This window comes from Alligator sinensis, unplaced genomic scaffold, assembly GCF_000455745.1.
Source record: "Alligator sinensis unplaced genomic scaffold, ASM45574v1 scaffold21_1, whole genome shotgun sequence".
NCBI lineage: Eukaryota > Metazoa > Chordata > Crocodylia > Alligatoridae > Alligator > Alligator sinensis.
In genome coordinates this window covers 648,134-669,658 of record NW_005842445.1, presented here as the reverse complement: position 1 = coordinate 669,658, position 21,525 = coordinate 648,134, and the positions used below count along the sequence as shown (strand labels likewise).

General features: G+C 45.6%; 1 protein-coding gene across 5 annotated transcripts in view; it reads left to right on the top strand.

Annotated features, from left to right (window-relative positions):
- RRBP1 (ribosome binding protein 1) overlaps positions 1-21,525 on the top strand; it is a 64,549-nt gene that overhangs the window by 22,639 nt on the left and 20,385 nt on the right. For all 5 annotated transcript variants that reach the window (XR_003095673.1, XR_003095672.1, XM_006030438.3 and 2 more), the window contains exons 3-8: positions 6,750-6,898; positions 11,218-11,340; positions 13,140-13,292; positions 14,346-14,464; positions 15,977-16,130; positions 20,453-20,591. Coding sequence is in view for 3 of the 5 variants with exons in the window: in XM_006030438.3 (XP_006030500.1) it covers positions 6,750-6,898; positions 11,218-11,340; positions 13,140-13,292; positions 14,346-14,464; positions 15,977-16,130; positions 20,453-20,591 (837 nt within the window). In the remaining 2 variants the exon portion in view is untranslated. The remainder of the gene's footprint in view (positions 1-6,749; positions 6,899-11,217; positions 11,341-13,139; positions 13,293-14,345; positions 14,465-15,976; positions 16,131-20,452; positions 20,592-21,525) is intronic.

The window sequence follows — 21,525 nt, the reverse complement described above, 5'->3', positions numbered from 1 at the left end:
GAGCAGCTTTTGGTCCTAATGCCTCCTACAGAAATAAGGTTCTAGCTCCCAAAACCTCAAGGATCTGCATTGGATTCAAGATGGATGTCACAGTAAGTGGCATCTGTCACAAGGGCACAAAAAAGAAAGGGAAGTGGGAAGATGGTGTGATCTGGAGGTGGTTGTAGGAACATAGACCTTTATTGGAAGTATTTAGAATAAGGTAAATGAGTTCTTGCAAGATTCTTCATCCAGAAGTTAAAGTTGCTGGGGGCATCTTGGACCTGAGGTGGCTTCTGGAGCTTCTCTCTGCAGCATCACTTTACTCCAGATGGATAGATGAGACTGAGTTAGAGCTCTTGCACAAAACCCTGGCCAAAAAAAAGTCCAGTCACTCAAACCCCCAAGTTTCTGGTTCAGATGGAGCCCACTGTTTGGACAACTATGTAGTCTTTGGGAGCTCCATGTGGCTAATCCAATTGACTATGGCACTAGGTGTTGTTATTAAACTACTGCAAGAACTTGCCTGTAAGGCACCAATTCTTTATCTGCCAAGCTTCCTAGGCATTGGCTCAGGTTACAGATCTTTTAAATTTTCTTTTTCTACAAGATCTAGAAGTCTTTCTTATTCTGCTATTTGTAAATTGATCAAGTCTCCTCAGCTTTTTCTTTCATGGAGATAAACCATGTTGGATGTCACTCTTGAGCTCTCCACTTAAGGCATGACTTTCCCCATCTGTGGAACATTCCTCTTGCCTGTCTGAACCCTTCTCAATTTTCTGACACCTTCTTCATCAAAAAGGTAAACTCATGTCATGCATTTCTTTAAAATGCCTATCACTTGTCAACAGCGGCAGCTTTCCCTTTGAGTGAAGGACTAGGCTAACTTTAAGCATCACTTCCAGTAAGGCAGCCTATCTAACAGCTTTTGCCTGTAATGGTCCTAATGCCTCCTACAGAAATAAAGCTTCTAGCTCCCAAAACCTTGAGGATCTGTATTGGGTTCAAGATGGATGTCACAGTAAGTCCTGGAGCATTTAGGTCCCTGGATGTGTCTGACCCAGTTTGAGTTGCTAGGAGACACTGGGACTGTCAGTGGCAAGGAGACTGTTTTGTAGCTGATGGGGCCAAAAGTACATTTAAAATCCTCACTTAAAGTTTGTTGGAGTTTGACATTTTTCCCCCTTACTGAAAGAAATCTTGATGCTTGCTTGGCAGTAGCTCTGGAGATTAAACAGGGTTGTGGAGCATTTATAAAAGTATCAAGTTGACTAACTTTAAATTTAAAGCCATCTAGGACAAAATGACCCTTAAACTTTTCATGGGCTGGGATGGGCCTGCCCTGCCACCCCCTCCGGTTTTCCAATAGAGGATTTGGGCGCACTCAACCTGTTTTATGATCTGGCTGTATTAGAAGAGGAAGACAGCAATTGATTAGATATGAGAAGCTAAATTCTAGCCTTGCCAAGGTGGATAGGAGTTTTGCCTTTGTCAGCATGTGGCTAATAGAGGTGATATATCAGATCGGCACCGATATAAAGAAAATTGATTGTAATGGAAATTGGCCTGATGTGGCTGATAATTTGGCCAATAAATACCCATGCATGTGTGCAGCTGCAGCGCAGCACTTAGGTGGCAAGGAGCAGCATGTAGAGCTGCATGCAGCTGATAAGTCTGTTGTGGTGGACAGGGAGGTGGGAGGGAAAGGGCCATGATCTGGGAAAGGACTTGCAGCCTGTCCTTGTCTAGCTTGCTCCTCTTGCTGTAGCTGCTGAGGTGAGGGGATGGGGCAGGGTCTGCTGTCTTGCTGTCCTTATTCCCTGTATTGCTAAGTCCTTGCTACCCAGGAGGCAGGCCAGCAGCTGAGCAGAGTCCTCCAAATGGTGGTAGCATGACTTGTGGGAAAGGCAGGGAGTTGCCTTCAGCAAGCAGTAAATAATTGCACCACAGTATTCCCTGAGTACAGCTGGAGCTGCCTGTCTGAATACTGTCTACCAGCCGGCAGAGGCTGCTGGAGGCAGGGCGTTTCCAGGGTGCAGATGCAAGAGGGTCTCCTGTACACCCATCTACTGTTTTTCAGAGGTGGCAACATGGCATGTGCAGCAGACTGCCCACACTGGTGTGCTTATAGGTGCTTTTTGATTTGAAGTGGAGGTGACTCTTGCCTTATTCTGAAGCTCTGTGGACAGAACAAGGGTAATGGTAGCATTGGTGCTCCTGATTTTTACTGTGGAAGCCAATGGTCTGCATGGTCAGTTGCATGCCATACCTAAATTGTGACTACCAAAGAAACTTTGTGATGGATCTTGCCCTTGCTTGTAAATGGCTAAAGCTTAATTCTAGCACTCTGCGGCAGGCATGTTGTAATCTAGTTTATTCATGACTTTGAATACAGGTATCCTGCTGAGCTGCTGCTCTTCAGAGATTCTTATTTTAGAACTAAGTTCTTCACATCTGGGTCTAAAATCATACCCCTTTAACAATTTCTGTATGATGACACAACTTGAGTGACTTTTTTTTTTTCCTTTTGAACACAATTATGGTTGCAAAGGTGTTTGCAATGATTTCAAATAGTTTGGTCTAATCTCAAATTTATTTTCTGGGGTGGGGGTAGTGTCTTGTTTAACACTTGTTGAAAATGCTTTGATTTTGATCCAGCTGCAGTCTTCTGGCTTGATAGCCTTTAGTTTTACTTGATTATACACACAAATTAAATTCACCCCTTGCTTGCCAGTTTTGGCAGAGATTTGGCCCTGTCAGAATACAGGTTGAGCAAGTAGTGGCCGATGCCATATAAACGGAAGTAGTAGCCAGGGCCCCAGGCATGGTGTGAAATGGTTTCTTTGGGTTCCTGTACACGTGTGTGGAGCCTGCTCTGATGCATTGGAGCAGACTCAATTAATCGAGTCTGTTGGAGCACAGAAATTGATGTGCTCTGGCAGCCTGCGTCATGTGTATCCGGATCGCTGCACATCTCCGCGCTGCAAAAATCGCGGCAGGGTGCTTTGAAATAAAATACATTCAATGAGCTTTAGTTCAAAGCGCCCTGCCGCCATTTTTTTTTTTTTTCAGCATGGGGACACTGATGCACATGACGCACAGGCACTTCTAATTGTCACAGCTGGCAAATTAAAATGCTTGGCGCTGCACCCTGCAACACGTAAAAATGCCCTTTGGGAGCAGACAGAAATTACATTTGTTGTGGAATGGGCCCTTTGAAAGTGCTTCTAAAGCCAGGCCCAAACAGAAGAGCACAGCTGCACAGTGCTCCAGTCACACGACAAATTAACCCTTGTTGTATGAGGGTTCAAATGAAGATGCTCCAAAGCGTAGTGCTTTCATTAATCTGTCTGCCTCTGCTGCAGTGCAGCTGCTGTTCTCTGGATGGGAGTGGGGAGAAAGCAGGGGAGGAAGGTCTGTTATAGGGTTTTCTCAGTCCTGCTGGAGTGGGGGGTGGATTAGAGCCCCTCATCTCGGGGGTGGAGGCAGCTCTAATCTACCCACTGCAGTGGGGCTGAGAAGCCCAAAATAGACTTCCCTTCTCTGCCTTCTCCCTCCCATCCAGAGACAGAAGCAGAGCTGCAAGATGCAGGGTAAAGCTAGGAGAAGAGGCTGTAGAGACTCAGCTCCTAACTGGAGCTCATCCTTCACCCTCCTGATCCATCAGCTAACATCCATTGGGTTGGGAGGATCACTTTTTAACTCATGGTGCTTTCTATGAGTTGCAGTGAGATGGACCCAGGAGCTGGACTTCTGTCTGCACCCTTTGGATCAGCAGTGTAGTTTGAACACAAGACACTAAGGGTGCCTATACACATGCTTGAGGGTGGGGATGGGCCGTTTTTATTAGAGTCATTTCCTGACAACCACTCTAATTAAAAACGGTCGCTGTCACATTGTTTTAAGCCCCCCTCCCCATGTTTTAAAATGCCTGCAGGGGTGCTTTAACTAAAGCTCCTTCAAGGAGCTTTAGTTAAAGGGCCCCTGTAGACATATTTATAATGGGGGGGACGGGGTCTTAATAAACATGATGGTGAGGCAATGCTGGAGCATTCTGATTGGAACGCAGAGCAGACTCAATTAATTGTGTCTGCTCCAACACCTTCTAAGTGGCATGCGAACCAGCGCATCTATAGGTAGCCTAAGTGCTAAGAGGGTGAGTTGTCATCACTGTAAACAGAAAGACTAAAGCTGCCAACAGACATCACAATTCTCCTGGGATAAAACATTTTTATTTCGAGACAGAATGCAAACATAGACATCCATGTCTGTTGCACCAGCATAAATCCTAAAAACATTTCCCAAATAAGAGGTAGTAATAGTTTATCCTGGGAATATTGTAAAGTATGTCTGTATAGTTTTATTCTAGGATTGATTCAATGATGCAGTGTCTTATAGGCAGCATTGCATTTTCCCCTTTTTAAATCGAGGTTTAGTGTGTGTCTAAGTGTGTATATGCCTGTCCTGGGACAAATAGAAGCACAATGTATCCAGGGATAAATGCAGTGTCTGTTCTTAGCCAGGGTAGATGGCTAGCTAGAAGCTGTATGAAACTTTCTTCCCTTCCAGAGGGAAGAGGACCTAAAGTAGGGGAATGTGATTCTGAAGTACTCTAGAATCTTGACTCCTTTTATAAGAAAAAGAAACACCACCAAGAAACTGTTTTTCAGGACCATGTGGTTCCTCTTCACTGGTTGATGCTCTTTTCCATTAGCAGTGGTGTGACCTTGGGGAGTTTACAGCTCATAATGGACTGTTTAGCTGGGAAATCCTCAAGCTGATTCTGTCTGTGGTTTTGTGCATGTGGGGAAATGGACCAGAATTTAAGCTGTTATAGGTTCTCTTTGTGTATACTTGTACAGGCAACCCCCGCCTAACACTGTTTCGCTTAGCGCTATTTCACTATAGCTATCGCTTTATATTGATACCTGATTCTACTTAGGGCTTAGCGAGTTTTGTTATAACGCTCACAGGCATTGTACAGCTGGCAACAGGGAGAGTACACTAGCGCCACAGTGCATTGGCATCATGCAGCCTCACTGCAATTTAGCGCCAGTTTGTCGCCATCTTGGTTTGTCAAAATTGGTTTCGCTTAACACTATTCTGCTTAACGTTTGGTTTTTCGAGAACCAATTAAGAGTGCCAAGCGGCGGTTGCCTGTATTACTGAATGGATCACATCTTGCCTTTTTTATTTGTAGAATGATTTTGTGTGTAGACTAGTCCTGAGATGTACACTGAGAGCTGGAGCTACATCGGTAACAATACTTTGAATTCAAGGCCATGGATCTTCTCAGTGGCTAGTATTGGATTAGTTAGGGTCACAAAGGAGAGCATCCTCTCCTAAAACTTATCTGATGCGTTGGTAGAACTTGAAACCAAGTTCCTGCAGAACATGGTGCCTTGATAATAAGCCATCATTTCAGGTTCTCTGCACTACTATCTTCAAGCAAGAAATAGCTCTTTTTAAAGAAATGGTTTGGAGAGGTAGGGCAGGCACCATACCTTTATGGACCAGCTCTCCAAACCAGGGGATGCTTGCATGTTCTTCCTTATATTGGTCACTTTGTACATATCCAGATTATGGAAAGTTGACTGTTTTCACTGACACTTGGCTCCTGTGCACATGCCGATTTTTTTTAAATGCAGACTCTTTACAACTTGCTGTAGCACTTCAGGAGTGATGTTACCTCCAGAATCCACTTCTGAAGACTAATCTTGAGAAATGCTGTTTCTCAAACTGTCCTCCATCTCTGCTGTGTCTGAACGACTTAATCTATAACTACCCAAGTTGGTGGGTGATGCTTCTCGAACTGCCAGAGCTCTAGAAATTAAGGTGCGTAGGAAGAAATGGCGTATGCTCTGTTGTCACCACTTGGTCCATACCAAGATGTTGATTCTTCTTCTGAAGATTTCCAAAAGATTTTAAGCTTTTGTTTTTAATGCCATGCCATTGCTATGGGATTCTAACTAGATGCTCATAGGTTTGACGTGAGCCCCACTTGCTCACCTCTAAGTTATTAAAGTTCACTCTTATGCTTTGCTGTGAGCTGGGAATTGCTCTGACTGAGGGTTGTTTGACCTTGACACATGCCTTACTAAACAATAGACCAAAAATGATGCCTTTCGTTGTGCTGCCCTGTATTTTCTCTCTCTCTCTCTCTCTCATATATATATATATATATATTAGTGTTTAAGTGTCTTATGAACTGGTCTTGTGTTTGGATGACTGTACATACCGTTCAAATCTTTCCTGCCAGTTTTGTACTACCCTGTGTAAAAGGGTAACTAAAAATGATTCTAGTCAAACCACTGCTAAGAAACTGAAGATGCGTATTTTGGTTAATTAGTGAGTTTGTTCAGGAATTTGCTTAAGCTAAGCTATAGGGTGGCATCAGCTGCAAGGTATGCCTTGCCTGGTGTGAACTTTTGTAGCTCCTTGGCTGCTTTGTGGCAACAGCCCATGTGCACACTTTTACCCTGTGGTAGATATGAAATGCCTTGCTCTGCTTTTGGTGAGGGGTAAAGTGTGACTTAAGTACCACTAGGTAGGAGCATGAATGCAGGCACTTAGCCAGTGGCACTTAGCCACTATAGCCAGTCTTGCTTCATGATGACTTGCTTGTCTGGGCATACCCTAAGACCCTTGATCCAAAATGAGTGAGTCCATACTAACTTTATAAACTGGTGCAAATCCCCGTGTCGCAAACTTGCTATTGTTCAATATCTTGTTGGTTTATATAACGCCCCCACTCTTGTTTTTCCCTTCAGTGCCTACAGATGCTGATGGTCCCCTCTACCTGCCATACAAGACCCTGGTTTCCACCATTAGTAGCATGATCTTCAGTGAGGGAGAGGCCCAGCAACTCATCGAGATCCTGTCAGAGAGAGCCGGTGTTGTCCAGGACACGTGGCACACGGTAGTATAACTCCCTAGCTCAGAGCAAATTGGCTGCTGACTTCCCTGTGGTAAAGTGAGAGCAGCCAGCAGCTGCTTCATGTAGTTTTCTAACATCCTCTTGGCCCAAGTGTGACACAGGCCCGTTCCAGGAGTGCGGGGGCTGGAGATTGTGGGCCAGGACCTCAGCTGGTGTCAATCAGATGGAACTATAGAGAGATTTGTATTTAAAGATCTGACCCACTTTTCATAAGATGCAATGTACTTGGCTAAGCCAACTTAACAAACTTTCTCCATAAGCTGCCTTTTAAAATGAGAGGATCACCTTGTCTCTTCTGGCAGTAACTGGAGGTTGCTCAGTGGAACGTCAGATCTCGTGGCTGAAACTGAATAGTCTGGGCCTTAACTTTGTGTTATGCTCACTGTTTTGCTAAAGGTTCTTATGTGATCTTGGGTGACAGTGAAAGGGAAATGTGGTGTTCCACACTCTCCTATAAGGACCTTGCTACACACTTAATTTTAGGTGGCTCCTAGAACTCTTAACCCTTGGATTGTCCACACATTAACACCTGAAAGTAGAATCACATTAACACCTTAAGCGCACTTTTTAGGCAGCTTAGTTACACCACTCCAAGGCAGGCTTTGTCTCTGATCCGTGTTACCCAGCTTGTGCTCCATTAATGTGTGGCCACTCCCCACAGATGAGCCATCCAGGTTGCAGTCCTTCAGGATGCTGTGTGCCCTCCCCCACCTCCTGTTCTGCAGGGACAAACTTTCTACCCGCTAAACTCTCTTGCCCAGGGGTGATTTCTGGCACCAAGCTAACTCTGCCTCCGACCTCTAGGTGTGGGACCTTCCCACCCCCAGGTGTGCAATCCTATGCAAACAGCCTGCAGAGCACATAGGAGCTAGCCAGGTCTCAGGGTATGGATAGATTTGGGGGAAGGGTAGAACAAAATGGGTCAGATCAGATCCCCATGAGCTGGGGATTTCTTCTCTGGACAGGGGCAGTAGCTCCCCTAAAAGTGCCTTCCCTCACCGCTCCCACCTCTTAGCCATCCTGGGAAGCATGACAAACAACCCTAAATCCAAGTCTCAGTTTATTAAAACATGAGGCCTTCTTTAATTTACTTTCCTTTATTTATTTATTTATTTATTTATTTATTTTTAAATGCTCTTTTATTTTATATTTCAGCGGCTGACTTCTTCCTTCTCTTCACCATCCTTCCCCCATCTCATTTCCTTTCTACCTCACACTTCATTACCCACCCATGTTCCATTAACTCTCCACCTTCTAGCTTCGTGCTCTGGCCCCCTGCCTTGCCCCACTCCGTGCATCTCTTCTACACCCCTGCCTAGTGCAGGGTTAGAAGCTTGTCCTGGCTCACCAGCTCAGTAGTGGCAACTCGCAACTATAGCTCATAGTCCAGTGCCTGCTTGCCAGCCCTCTTGTAGCAAGTCACAGCTGTGCAGATGGGGGGGGACAGCCAGAGAAGGGTTTTAGCCTTAAGGTGTGACTGCTCCTAACTCGGGCTAGTATTTGCAACAGTCTACATTTGAGCAACTCAGATGCTGAATGTGTAACAATCCTAAGAGCATCAATCTTGGGGAGGCAAGGTCTAGTGGTGAGGAGACTGGATAAGCGTTCTGAAGACCTGGGTTCCTGCCATCTTCTAATGGCAAAGCAGAGCTCAAAATTCCCCATGTGTGGAAAATGGAGCCAGTGGTTCTTTGTAGTGCTTTGCCATCTGTGGATGAAGTGCTCTGTGCTGAACTGTTTGGTGTTCCTTACACATGCTTTGTTGTGTTGTGGAGTCAGCAGTCCTGAAGACCCTCTGTACTTTGTACCCTTTCCAGACGGGTGGAAGGCTTCTGTAACTGGTCCCACTTTATGGGGCATTCTCTGTGCTAACAAACTCCACTGGAGGCAGTGGAGCTTTTGTCTGAGAGCCTAGTTCTGAACTTTCACTCCAGATAAAAAATGCAAAGACTAGCTCCCCATTAAATGAGGAGACTTTGCATTGCTGTACTAACTCAACACCATAGTCTTTTTACATCCCTGGTGGTAGGAAACTTTTCCTCTTAGCTCTTGTGTTAAGCTATGGTCTGGCAGAAGACTCTTTCACAATTGCTTTGGCCAAGTGTGTACGTTCTCAGTGGTTCTACGCCAGGGGCGGGCAATTATTTCAGATGGAGGGCTGCTTACTGAGTTTTGGCAAGCCATCAAGGGTCTCATGACGCAGCCAGGGGCAGATAAATATTAATTTTCTAAATTGTTTTTACGGGCCCCACGGGCCGGATAGAATGGCCTGGCGGGCCGCATCTGGCCCATGGGCCACATTTTGCCCACCCCTGTTCTACACCCTGTCTTCCCCTGGTGTGCATAAGTATGCTGAAGATGTGGACTAGATAGAGTTGTTGTTACATGGCTCCATACATGACTGAATAACCTTAAGTAAGAATAATTATAAATGGGCCCGTTGCTGGAATAATAGGTAGATTGAGATGGGTTTGTAGAGTCTGTTCTGGGCACAGTGCTATTGAACACTCCCTTACTTAATGATTTGGATGCAGGAAGAGAGCTTTCCTGCTCAAGTTTTGTAGATAACCCCAAACTGGGAAAACTTGATTCTCCTACAGAAGATAAGATTGGAATGGAGAATTGGGCAGTTACAACAGAATGGAATTCGACAGAGGAAAACAATGGTGCCTCACTGAAAAGGAAAACCAAACGCCCAGACAGAACGGAAGATGACTGCCTAGGTAGCAGTGTAGCTGAGAAGGAGCTAGGAGTTGTGGTGGATCACAGGCTTGACATGCTTCTGCAGCGTGGTGCAGCTGCTAAAACAGCAAATAAAATTATGGGCCAGGATATTGTCTCCTGCTCTCTGTAGCAAGGGAAAACCAAAGTAATAGGTTTTAAACTGCAGCAAATCAAATGTAGATTACATATCGGGGAGGAACTTCCTCTACTGCAAAAACTGTAGGCTGATGGACCATGTTGCTCAGGGAAGCTGTAGAATCACTTTCTTATGAGGCGCTTAATGTGCGGGCCGCCTCCCGATCCCATCCATGTCGCCATGTGCTTGCCGGGAGCGATATGCGGACCCGTCTTTGCGCACGCGGGCTGTGGCCAGCAGCCCGGGCATGCGGGGTCAGAGGAGACCATGCGGCGGCAAGGCACGCACGGGCTAGAATTAGTCACAGAGGCGTAGTGGTTGATTCAAAGATTATTTACTTACACCCAAGATGGTCGCGGTGTAGGCTGGACAGTTTCCAGGTTCAGCTCCGCTTAAATCCTCGTTGGAGGACTACGACAAACTCGGTTCTTGGGCCCCGGAGTTGTTAAGGCTCCACGGGTTCGGCAATTTCTTTCCCACGGAGTTGTCGAAGCTCCGTGGGTTTGGTTCGGCTCTCTGGCCCCGGAGTTGTTAAAGCTCCGTGGGTTCGGATCTTGAGTATATAGGATAGGGATACGTCTAGGATTGCGCTCGGCGACGGGGAGAGGCCAGAGGCTGTTTAGACCTCTGTTGCCTTCTTAAGAAATGCGTTGGGTCTGTAAGGATCCGCAGCGCTTAGAGATCTTCACGCTCTCCCTCTCGAACTCCAATTGCTCTCTCTCCAACTTGGGCGGAAACCACCCAAGCTCTTTATATGGCTAGCAAGCCAATTGCTAGCTGCCACGTGTGCATAATTTAACATAAGCCAATAATGGGGCTCGAATTAAAATACAAATGGCGGGAACTCCTTTGCACCGTGCATTTCTGAGATGCAAAAGAAATGCACCATGCAAAGAAAGCTACAAATTGGTGGGAAAATTCTCCGTTGCATGGAGTTCTTCTCTGTAGCAGAGAACTCCACCGTACAAAGAAGCTGCAATTTAGTGGGAACATAATTTAGCAGTGCCGAAGCGCACACAAAACAAAAATCACAACTTTGGGTTGTGACACTTAAGAGGAGGTGTTCTTGACAGGATGGTCTAGGACAGGGGCAGGCAATTATTTCGGGTGGAGGGTCTCTTACTGAGTTTTGGCAAGCCATCGAGGGCCACGTGACAGGCAGTCAGGGAAAGATGAATATTAATTTTCTAAATTTTTTGTAGGGGCCCCACAGGCCGGATAGAATGGCCTGGTGGGCTGCATCTGGCCCATGGGCTGCATTTTGCCCACCCCTGGTCTAGGAACAGCACATTCTGCATCTGCAGAGGGTTGGACTAGATGGCCTTCAGGTCCCTTCCAGCCCTGGGGTCTGAAGATGGAAGCACATTTTCCTACGATGCCCTGATGAATAAGCAGGTTTTAAGAGAGCCTGTACAAACAGCATGTGACCTCTTGTTCTTAGGCAACACAGAAAGGTGACCCAGTTACTGTGCTGAAACGCCAACTGGAAGAGAAAGAGAAGCAACTCTCTGCTGAACAGGAAGATGCCTCTGCTGCCAAAAACAAACTGAGGGAGCTTATCAAGGTAAGAGCTTTGTGCCCTCTACATGTCTCTAATACTTCTTCTAACCTAGGTAGTTACACTGCCTTTCTCCCTCCTGCTTGATGTGATAACAGTATGATAACTGCCTGTCTGCTAGGAATTGCAGTTAATGATTTGCCCAGTGGGCTGGGCTCCACAATCTAGCTGATGTCTCTTACTTTTTTAAACCTCTTTGCTCCCTTTTTGTGAAAAACAGTTGCCTGGTATGACATTGACTTGTATGTGGAGCCCACATGGAGATTCAAAGCATTAGCCCGTGCAGTCATGGACCCACAGTGCCATTGTGCTAAGCACTGTACAAACATAATGCCTTTCTGAGGCCTCATGCTAAGTTTTAGTTCCAGTTGTAAAATGCAGCTTTATGAAAGCAGGTTGTAAGGCATTTGCAAAACTGCCCCAAGCCAAAGCTGGAAAAGGGTGCACAATTCTTTTCTCTTTTTCTATAGAATTTGGTGGATGAGCACAATTTCATGTTTGCTAAGCGTTAGGGTTAAGTGCAGTGTTTACCCCTCCCCCCTGCCTTTTGTCAGCTGGAAAAGGAAGTGTCTTTTGTACAAAAGGAGTCTACTTTTTGTTTTAACTCGAATTGGTAATTAGAGGTCAAAGCCATCTTTCTTCCTCCCCCTCCCCCCCCCCCTTTCCCTCTCCCCCCCCAAACCGCTACCAGTCATAATTACCCCTGGTTTTGATCTCTAAATAAAGACTTCATGAAGCCCTGCAGTCTCACGAGGATAGGAATTATTCCAAACTCATCTTTTCTCCTGGGCACCAAAGCTCAGGAACGGGGCTGTTTACTGGCACTTTGTGGGGGAGGAAGGTGGAAAGAACTGAATGTACCTGTGTTCCTCTTAGTCATGAAAATTCCTTCCTGTCCATGTACACAGTGAACACACACTTCAGCATAGTGCCTGTGTTGAAGGCAATCCAGTGTCCAAAAATATCCTTTCTGTGGATGCTGTAACTTTTCCAGCCCTCTCTGCGCACAAGAACCAAACTTGAATGTCTCCTCTAAAGCAGAAATCCTATGTACTGACATCAGCATGCCCCCACACTATGCAGCTCAAGCCATGAGTTAGACCTTACCAAGCAACATGGGACTGAATGGAGCCTCCTGTGCCACGAGTACAGTTCCTGCATTTGAAAGCATCCACTTTACCCAAGGATTCCCTAAAATAGCCACATCAAGCCCTTGCATGTGACTGAAAAGAGACAGGCCAAGAGCACACTTCAGCATGCCTGATGTAAGAGCAGGAGAAATGAAAATGCTACCAGTGCGGTGACACTTAGCAAAGGGGTGTGCGGCTCAGGATCGCTCTGTACATCTGTCTTCTCTTTGCTACCTGTCCAGCAAACCCTTGCCCTATCAGTGTTACAGATCTGCTTACAAATAACATGTGTTCTTGGGGGAGTGTAGCACAATAGGAAATCAGATGGCTGTAGGACAGAGTGTTCTTTCATTTAAAAAGCAGGTGGGAGGGCTTGCCCACCTTGGACATGGGTATAATCAAAGGGCTTACTGATCTGGAGAACTGTAGGTTTCACACTGTTCTTTTAACTGATCCAGTATGGAACAACAGTGACATCCAGTGGCCACAGCTTAGAACAAGACCTGCAAGAAGAAATGCAAAGGGTTTTATTGGAGATGAATTTAGCCCCCCATGGTGTGAAAGCAGGTGATGGTGCAGTGCATAAAATTGCTGAGTGTTTAAATGTCTCAGGTTATACAAGACATGTCCCCCCAAAAATTGCTGGAAACTAAGTGAAACTCCATCTTCTTGAAGGAACTCGCAGCTGAGAAGGCAAAGACTATCGGTGTTGAAACCAAGCTGAAAGAGCAGCTATTGGCTCGTGAGCAAGAGGTTGCTGCTATACAGGCTCGTATGCAGGCTAGTTACCAGGATCATGTGAATGAAACTCAGCAGCTACAAGGAAAGGTAGGGGGATTTGCTATACTTCTGAACACATGCTCCAGGCAAAGTCTGGAGGAGTTGAGAACAGATGTCCTTGTTGTGCTGGGTTTGGTGTGCAGCACTGATCTTGCTTGCTGGCATAAGGACTAAGTGACTTTCATGCCTTTCTACCTCAGTTTGGCTGAGGCTCTGAACATGCATGAACTATGAAACTATGCATCTAAAGCTTTAATGCAATCAACCTTAGTCTGGCTTTCCTACATCTGTACATGTCATGGAGTACAGGGGACTTGACCTTTGGCCTTTAGGACTTGTAGCTTTTTTTGAAGACCAGGAAAACCATTCTGATATGTATGCAGAATGTCAGACTAAGAGCTTGCCCCACCTTCTGCATTGAACCTGTCGTATGTTGAGTGCTAGCATGTTCTGCAGAAGGACAGCCAGTCTCAAAAGATTGTAACTTTCTGGAAACAACCACAGATCCCTTCATGGGAATTACTCTCTGAAATTATCTGGTAGTTGGAAAGAACCAGGGATGTCTAAGCTATTGAAATGGTTAAAAGAGAAGTGTCACTTCAGAGCTGTGATGGAAGGGAGGGTGCCTGGGTGGAACTGGAATCTTGGAACAGCTCATCCTTCCTTTGGGGGTGCTTTTGCATTCTGGCTTTACAAAAAGCAGCTTTATGATTTTAAACAAGGGAAGGTAGCACCTCCACTTAGGAAGGGCTTTTGTATATACATGGGTGTGGGGTGGGTTGTGGGTGGAGTAGGGGTTAGAATATCTTAACTGCTGCCAGCCTAACTCCTTCTGCAGAGCTCTTTCTCTAGGCATTGTCTTGATGAGATGGGAGATGCTTCTCTTCCATCTCCCTGTTGGGTTTTGATGTCTGATTATAACATGTGAGAGGCTTTTAAAACGCTTGCAGAAGGCACCTGCTCTGTGTGCATGAAACCATATGCATCTTCTAAAGAAAAACTTCAATGGGCTAATTAGGAGGGTAAGGGGTGGAGTGCGGGGGGAGTTGGTCTGTATGTTATAGGAGGGCTAATAGTGTTCTGCCATCTTTGACCTTCCAGATCCGGTCTCTTCAAGAGCAGCTGGAGAATGGGCCAAACACCCAGCTGGCTCGTTTGCAGCAGGAGAACTCTATTCTGAGGGATGCCCTAAACCAAGCCACAAGCCAGACGGAGAGCAAGTAAGAGAACACACTTTCTGGTGGCTATAGAGCAGCTGGAGCCAGGTCTGGATTGTGTATAGGAAACTCCTACACATCACAAAAATCCAGCCAAGCCTGGGCACAGCCAGTACCCCTGACAGGCCAAAAAGCTCTGTTCCTGTAATGAGAAATGGGAATTGGAGGTACTTGAACTGCTTACTCCTGTGTCCCAGACACTAGGATCTCCAGTTGGACTATATCTCCCATAATGTACTGAGGGCTGTGAAGCTGTTGTAATACATAGCTCTTGGGGCATCACAAGAGGCTGTCTGCCCAGATAGGAAGGCATATCAAGGAGAACTGGAATGAATCGCATGACCTACAACTTTCAGGATCTAAATTCTCAAAGAAGTGTGTGTTTGGGGTGGAGAGGAAAACACATTGACTTGTTTTACTACTGATGGGCTGCAGAATCTTTGCCATTCTGCACCCTGCTAATCTGGTTCTGGAGGAGGCTGCTAGTTGACAGTCCACCATGGTATAATGTCCTCTCTAAGTGGGGGGTAAATTACTAGATTAAGGTCAGAGGGGTTAGGCCTCCTACATGTTACACTTCAAGCATGATTAACCAGGTAATCATGCCTTTAAGTTGTGACAGCTACATATTCAGCCAATTAATGGTGAGATAAAATGAGCATTAAGCTGCAACATTCTTCCAGAAAAAAATGTGTGATAACTTTGTAGCTTGGTCTAATCATGCCATTAATTGAACATGTGGCCAGGCCCTTATTGTCACTGTCCATTATCTGACTTCAGTATAGCTCCATGGTTGACTGTGGTTGACATCTTGAATGCCACAAATTCTTCTGTGAAATAGTAATCTAAGATGGCAGTCAAATGGAGTGCTCTAACAGTTGAGAGCACAGCTAAATCATGAGCTGTTGGAGGCGCAAAGAGTGGATGAATTTGATAACACACTTTATGGTAGTGGCTTGCAAAATGCATGCTTGGCTCCTTGGCTCTTCTAGTATCTCTTTATCCTCATTTTAAAATGGGCATGAGAATTTACACACTCCAATTTCTTTTTTTTTTTTTTTAAGCAGTTGTACAACTTTTAATCCAGGTACAGTTAAGATTCAAGAACTAATGCTAAGCATTTTACAGATTAAATTTTTTTTTTTTTTTTTAATGCTGTGTCCAATAACCTGTCATTGTAAAGTAATTGCCTGGATTCTAAAAATGTAGTCTTGGATCTAGAAGCCTGTATCCTCACACTTGTGCAACTCTAAGTATGGAAATGTGTAGCCCCTGGCTGGAACACCATTTAGCAAAAATGATTTTTGATGGTTTTAAAAAGCTCTCCCTTGTGGAGCTTGCATGTCCCAGAAAGCAGGGGAAAAATGACCTGTTTGCAGATACATTTTGCATTTTGAAGATTTTATGTAGTAAAAATCCAGTGAAGTGTTGATTTGGGAAGCATAGCTATCTGCAACTGACTTGGAGAGGATATAAGAATCTGGGCACTAAAATTACTCTGCTCTGACTATTCAGGCAAAACGCTGAATTGGCCAAGCTCCGTCAAGAATGCAGCAAGCTAACGAAAGAGCTGTCTGAAAAATCAGAGACGCTGCAGCAGGAAGAACAGCAGAAAAAGAGCTTGGAGGTCAAGGCTGCTGCCTTCGAGAAGCAAATTGACCAACTACAGGTCAGCAATGCACCAATAAACTGCTGTTCTCTTCTCCCCTCCCTACTACTCAAAGAGCTCTTGCTTTTTGAAAAAAAAAATTGCCTTAACTGCTACCATAGCTCTGACCATCTTTCTTGCTGTGTGAGCACTGGGCTGGATCTCTGGAGATCTGCCTCTGGCACAGTATCCTTGCGCAAACTTGAGCCATCACATAATCATACCATGCTTCCTTTCTTCCTCTGTAAATTCCTGGATTACAAGGCCCAGGTAGCACATTTCAGGTTCCTAAATGAGGTCCGGATCATGACTTGGGCACCATGTGTGGTAGGAGGATGGAAGTGCTTTCTTTGAGCATATTGCATCAGTGGCAGAGACTTCTAAAGCTGCAAAGAATATTTTAGTTTTGTTTGTCCTAAGGCCTATTAAGAGCACAAGTCTCTGATGTGATGCCAAGGCTATTCACAGAACCTGTTACTAGCATATTGGAGACTGGTGATGAATGGATAGATGACCCTTCCTGTGCCCCACAAGAGCTTGTTTATCTTGTGGATGGTAACCTAGCCTAAGGGCGAACAGACTAAAAACCCAGCATGCATACCTGGGGCTCGAGATGCTGTTGAAACTAACAGGTAGCTTCAGTTAAGGGCATGTCTACAGCCATCTTGGATGCATCTCTGCTATACCACTGGTGATGATGCGCTTGGGTAGCAGCAGCACCAAGATTACCCTACCTTGGCATGAGTTTGGTGTTGTTGTGGATGGGCTGCTACAGCATCTATTCAAGGTAGTTTTTAAAGCAAGCTTTGGTCTTTTCCTTGTATGTATCTGCTTCTAATAATGGATTGAGCTGTAAATGGTCTACCTTTGTAGGTGTGTCTGTATGCAGGCTGCAGTAGTGTACAGTGGGGTGACACTATAGAGGTGGCGGATCTAAGAGTTGTCATGGTACTGGCCATTCATTTAGCCCAGTATCCTGGCAGTGGCCAACTCATGGATGCCTCTGAGGAACCTGCAAGATCTGTAGAGATGGCAAGAGGTCATACTCCAAAGGAAAGCTTTCTCCTTCAGCCCCTGGCTGCTAGGTGGCTCATGGCAGGAGGGTTTATAGATCTTCCAAACTTTGAAGTAGGTTGCTTTTTGTTTCAAGAAAGTCTGTAGCTTTAAAAAAAATCTATATCTGTCTATTTCCACTAACTATGACCCCACAAACTTCTGCTACCACAGCAGAAAGCAGGTCGAAGTGGACAGTTCTGAGGGCTTGATTTTAAGAAAATATCCCTGATAATAGTACTCGCTCTATATTTTGTCTATAGGGGAATCTTGAGATGTTTGATTCCACAAATACAAGGGACACAAGGGAGTCCCTGCATGATGGGAGTGGGTAACTGTGACACAATGGTGTCCCTGACCTTTGAGCATATTCTTCCTGGTCATAGGATCCCAACTTCTGGGATTCTGTGACCTGAAGAACATTTTAACTCTTCTACAAATCTTTAGTATTCCTCAATTATCTCCTTTCTATGTGTAGAGATGCAGTCGGAGGTCTTAGACAGCTCTTAATCCAAACTGTGTGTGTCCTAACACATGAGAATTCACATCTGCGCTCACTGGGACTGTTTGCTGTATGGTTAGAGAAAAGATCTAATTTCAGAGGGGGCTGATTTGGATAGGACCACAGACCCTCACAAGACCAAACTGAGGATGAGGCAGATGCCAGGCAAGCCAGGACCTCTTGTCACATACCCCTGGCCTTTAGAGCCTGCTCCTGAAAGAGGTTCCAGCAACATGGCCTTTCTGTTGCTGCTGTCTCCCTCCACGTTCAGTTGAGTGACAAGTACTCAATTTGAAGTACTTCAAGGGCCTTCGTCTTTAAAGAAGGTGCAGCTTGGGGCAGTGCGAGTAGTCTGCAAGCATGATTAATGTAGGTTTATCCATACTTCTTAAATGGAGGAGAAAGCGGGTGAAACTCTCAAGAGATTTGAGATGCTAAATCTCCTTAAGCAGTCATAAATATGTTGCTAGCCTCTACTCAGGCAGCAGCTCTTTGGTGTGCTTTTTTTTTTTTTTTTTTTCTTCTTTTTTTTGGTGCCTTTCCTCTGAAAGAGCTTTCGAAGTCAGAACAAGGAATGTCTCTAAATCCTGACTTGGAACCAGCCACCGTAGGCACAGGACCAATGTGAGGGAGCGCTGACCGCAGCTCTGTCTGTCGTAACTCTAGCCTGCCTGGCTGCTCCGAAAGGAAGAAAGCGATTTTTAATTTTCAGAGTTTCTCTGTTTCAGCACAATCATCACATTCCTTACTTTGCCTTTCTGAGGAGGAGTGTGCCAAGGAGCATGCTGTTCCTCTGCCACTCTCGAAGATGGAAAAACCGTTTTTTGTCCCAAACCATGCAGAAAATTTCCACTGTGTGAAACACACTGAGAGGAACTCCCTATCCCTATGCTGCTGAAGTCTGTAATGACTCTCTCTAAGCAGCTGAGTGCTTCAAACACTGGATAGCAAGCAAAATAAGCGTGACTGCTTTCCAGTAGGGAACAGATGCTCTTCCATTGGAACTCAGTCCTGGAGAGGTTAGAACTGATGGAAAGAGCATGGTGTGTTGTGTAGTAACTGGACCCTGAGTCATCAAGGTCTTTAATGTCTGTGTCCACCCCCTCGCATTACTGCAAGAGTGGAAGCCAATGGCAATCCTGTATATGCTTCACTTCAGCTGAGACCATTGTGTGCTCAGGCTCTCACTAAGTAAGCAGCTGTGCTCCCTGTTCCTTGGAGGTTAGAGGCTTGACTGCTGCTGTAATGTAGCTAGCTTTTAAAGTCGCATCCTGGCTTATGGGCCATACCTTTTTAAAGAGCTGATTACTAGTTTTTGGGCCTTTTTATAAACAACCATGGCAGCAGTAGCCTAATTCCTGGGCTCCATCCTTTAGTCTCTGAGCCTTTCTGTGAAGAGGCATGTGGATGCCCTCCCAGGGTTGCCTCTGCTCTTTTATTCTCAATAAACTTTCTAGCTCACAGCAGCTTTGGCAACAACCTCTACCTCAGATGAAGAACTAGTCAAGCTAATGCTGAGCAGCACTCTGATCTCACATGCACACTGCTGACACACTCTGAGGGTTGCTGGGATAGTGGAGTATGTTGCTGTAAGGTGGTGGTTTTCAAACTGGGGTTCCACAATAGGGTCACTGGGGGTAACGGCAGAGTGAGATGGCAGGCAGTTGCCACCACTGTGGGGCTGGGTCGTCTGGCTGTGTGTCAACCTTGAGGATAGAGGTAGGGGTTCCGCAACAGAAGTGACATGTCTACAGCATTGTCTTTGTAAAATTGCTGTCAACTCTGACAACACAAGAGTTTAGATCATGGATTTGTATAGGATGGTTTGGATAGGAATGATCATGCCTCAGGCAGAGGGTTGAACTAGATGACCTCTGGAGGTCCCTTGCACCCTGATGTCTCTATGACTCAATGCTATGAAAGTGTGCCATGACTTAAGGAAGTTTGAAAAAAAACAAAAAAACCAACCACTGCTCTAAGGCTGTGTGTGTGCATGTAGCTAGCTTGTTTTGGGGAGTACGAAGAGTGAACTTGTTATGGGTGGCTGGCCCCATATCCCTTCTCTTAAACACTTTTTTTGGTATCCTGTTTTTCCCTTTCCCCTCCTGAAATGAGAAGTTCATGGAGAAGGACAGTGACACTTGGAAGGAAGATTGTTTTGGCATGTTCCATTTGTAATAGATGCATCAGGAAATGTGTACACACAGTCGCCTTGTGCATACCCATCATAAATATTGGGTAAACAGTGTGCACACCTGCATACCAGTTTTGTCCGTTGAATTATCATGATAGTAAGCAATCTGATAGATGTCTGCATCCTCATCTACTTGACTTGTGCCATGGTAGAATGTATGTCCAGCTTGGATCTGGCCCAGTAATCTGTCCTACTCAACCTAGGGGAGAAGTTGGGGTTATACATTAAAGGGAGTCCTTGTAGCCCAGAAATGAGACAGGAGGGTGTTTGTACATCTCCAGTCCATGCTTTATCAAAACTAAAACCAGAGGAATGAAATTGTCCTGTTGGAAGTAGGAGGTACTTTCTGCCTAGAGGATGCTGTGGGAAGACTTGCTAGTTTTTTGAATACCAGGTTGGCATATAGAGCGAGACATAAAGAATGATTTCTCCAGGCTGGCCTTGGTGTCCAGGACCCTCTCTGTTCTTGCTTTGGGCCGACTTACTTGCTCGTTTCTTTTGAATGCCAGGTTGGTGTGGCGCTAGACACGGAGAATGATCTTTCCAAGCTGGCTCTGGTATCTGTGACCCATCTCTCTTCCTTCCTCTTGGCAGACTTCTCAAAAAGAAACAGAGACAGTGCTGCAGAAGAGGCTGGATGAAGTAAGTGAAGAGCTGCGCAAAACCCAGACCAGCTACAAAAGCCTACTGACCGACACAGAAAAGACAAAAGAGCAGCAGCAGAGCCTCACTGGTGAGACGTATCTGGAGTATGTGTACTTGACTGACGTGTATTTCATTTCCAGAAACCAAGGCAGTTATGGACAGAAGTTCTGCCAGCAGAAAGCAGAATGTGCATCTGGTTCCCCTCCACTGGGATCACACCAGTATGTGAAGTGTACCTTAGAGAAGTCTTGGCTGTTGAGGGGAACTGCTGTTGCTGGCAGAAAGCCCATGGAAATGTCTGCATGCACCTTTTTGATAGATGATAACAGAAACCTTGCTCTGCTTGGTAGAGAAGGTGTAACTCCATTGGCAGACCAGAGGGCTCTGCTGTTGCACAACTTTGGGTGTAGATACACTTCAGATCTGCCAGAAGAAGTCCAGTTCATGGCCTTTTCCAAAGGCTTAGGTTGGGAATGTCTAGTTCTGCGTTGTCAGAAATACTTCAGAAGTGCAGGAGGAGGTCTGAAGTGATGGTGGGAAAACTGGATGCATCTTGAGCACGAGAACAAACAAGAGCATGGGTGGTAGCTACACTAGTGTTACCTGGACAAACATGGTCAGTCTGAAGAGTGTCCATCTGTGTGGGGAGAGAACAGGGACCTGACATGTTTGGAAACTGTTTGCTGAGGTCAATTTACAGGGGGCAAGGGAGATCAGAAGGTGCCAGGTGGTCTAGCTGTCTTTGTATGTACATCTACCAGTTCCCCTACAATGTTCTCTGTGGGCTGTTTTGCTTGAAATGGGTTCTGTTCACCCTTCTTCCATTTGGCACCTGCGTGGACACATTGTCCCTTTCTCTGTACATGCCAGATGGGAGGGAAGGGCATTTGGGTGCTCAGGTTGGCTGACTTCTCCCTACTCTAGTATTTGCTGTGTGGTAATGAGAGGCCATGGCTGTATTTGCAGAGTGCCTTTCAAGCCTGACTGTTGCAATCCTCCTCCTCTGGATGAATGTCCTGTTG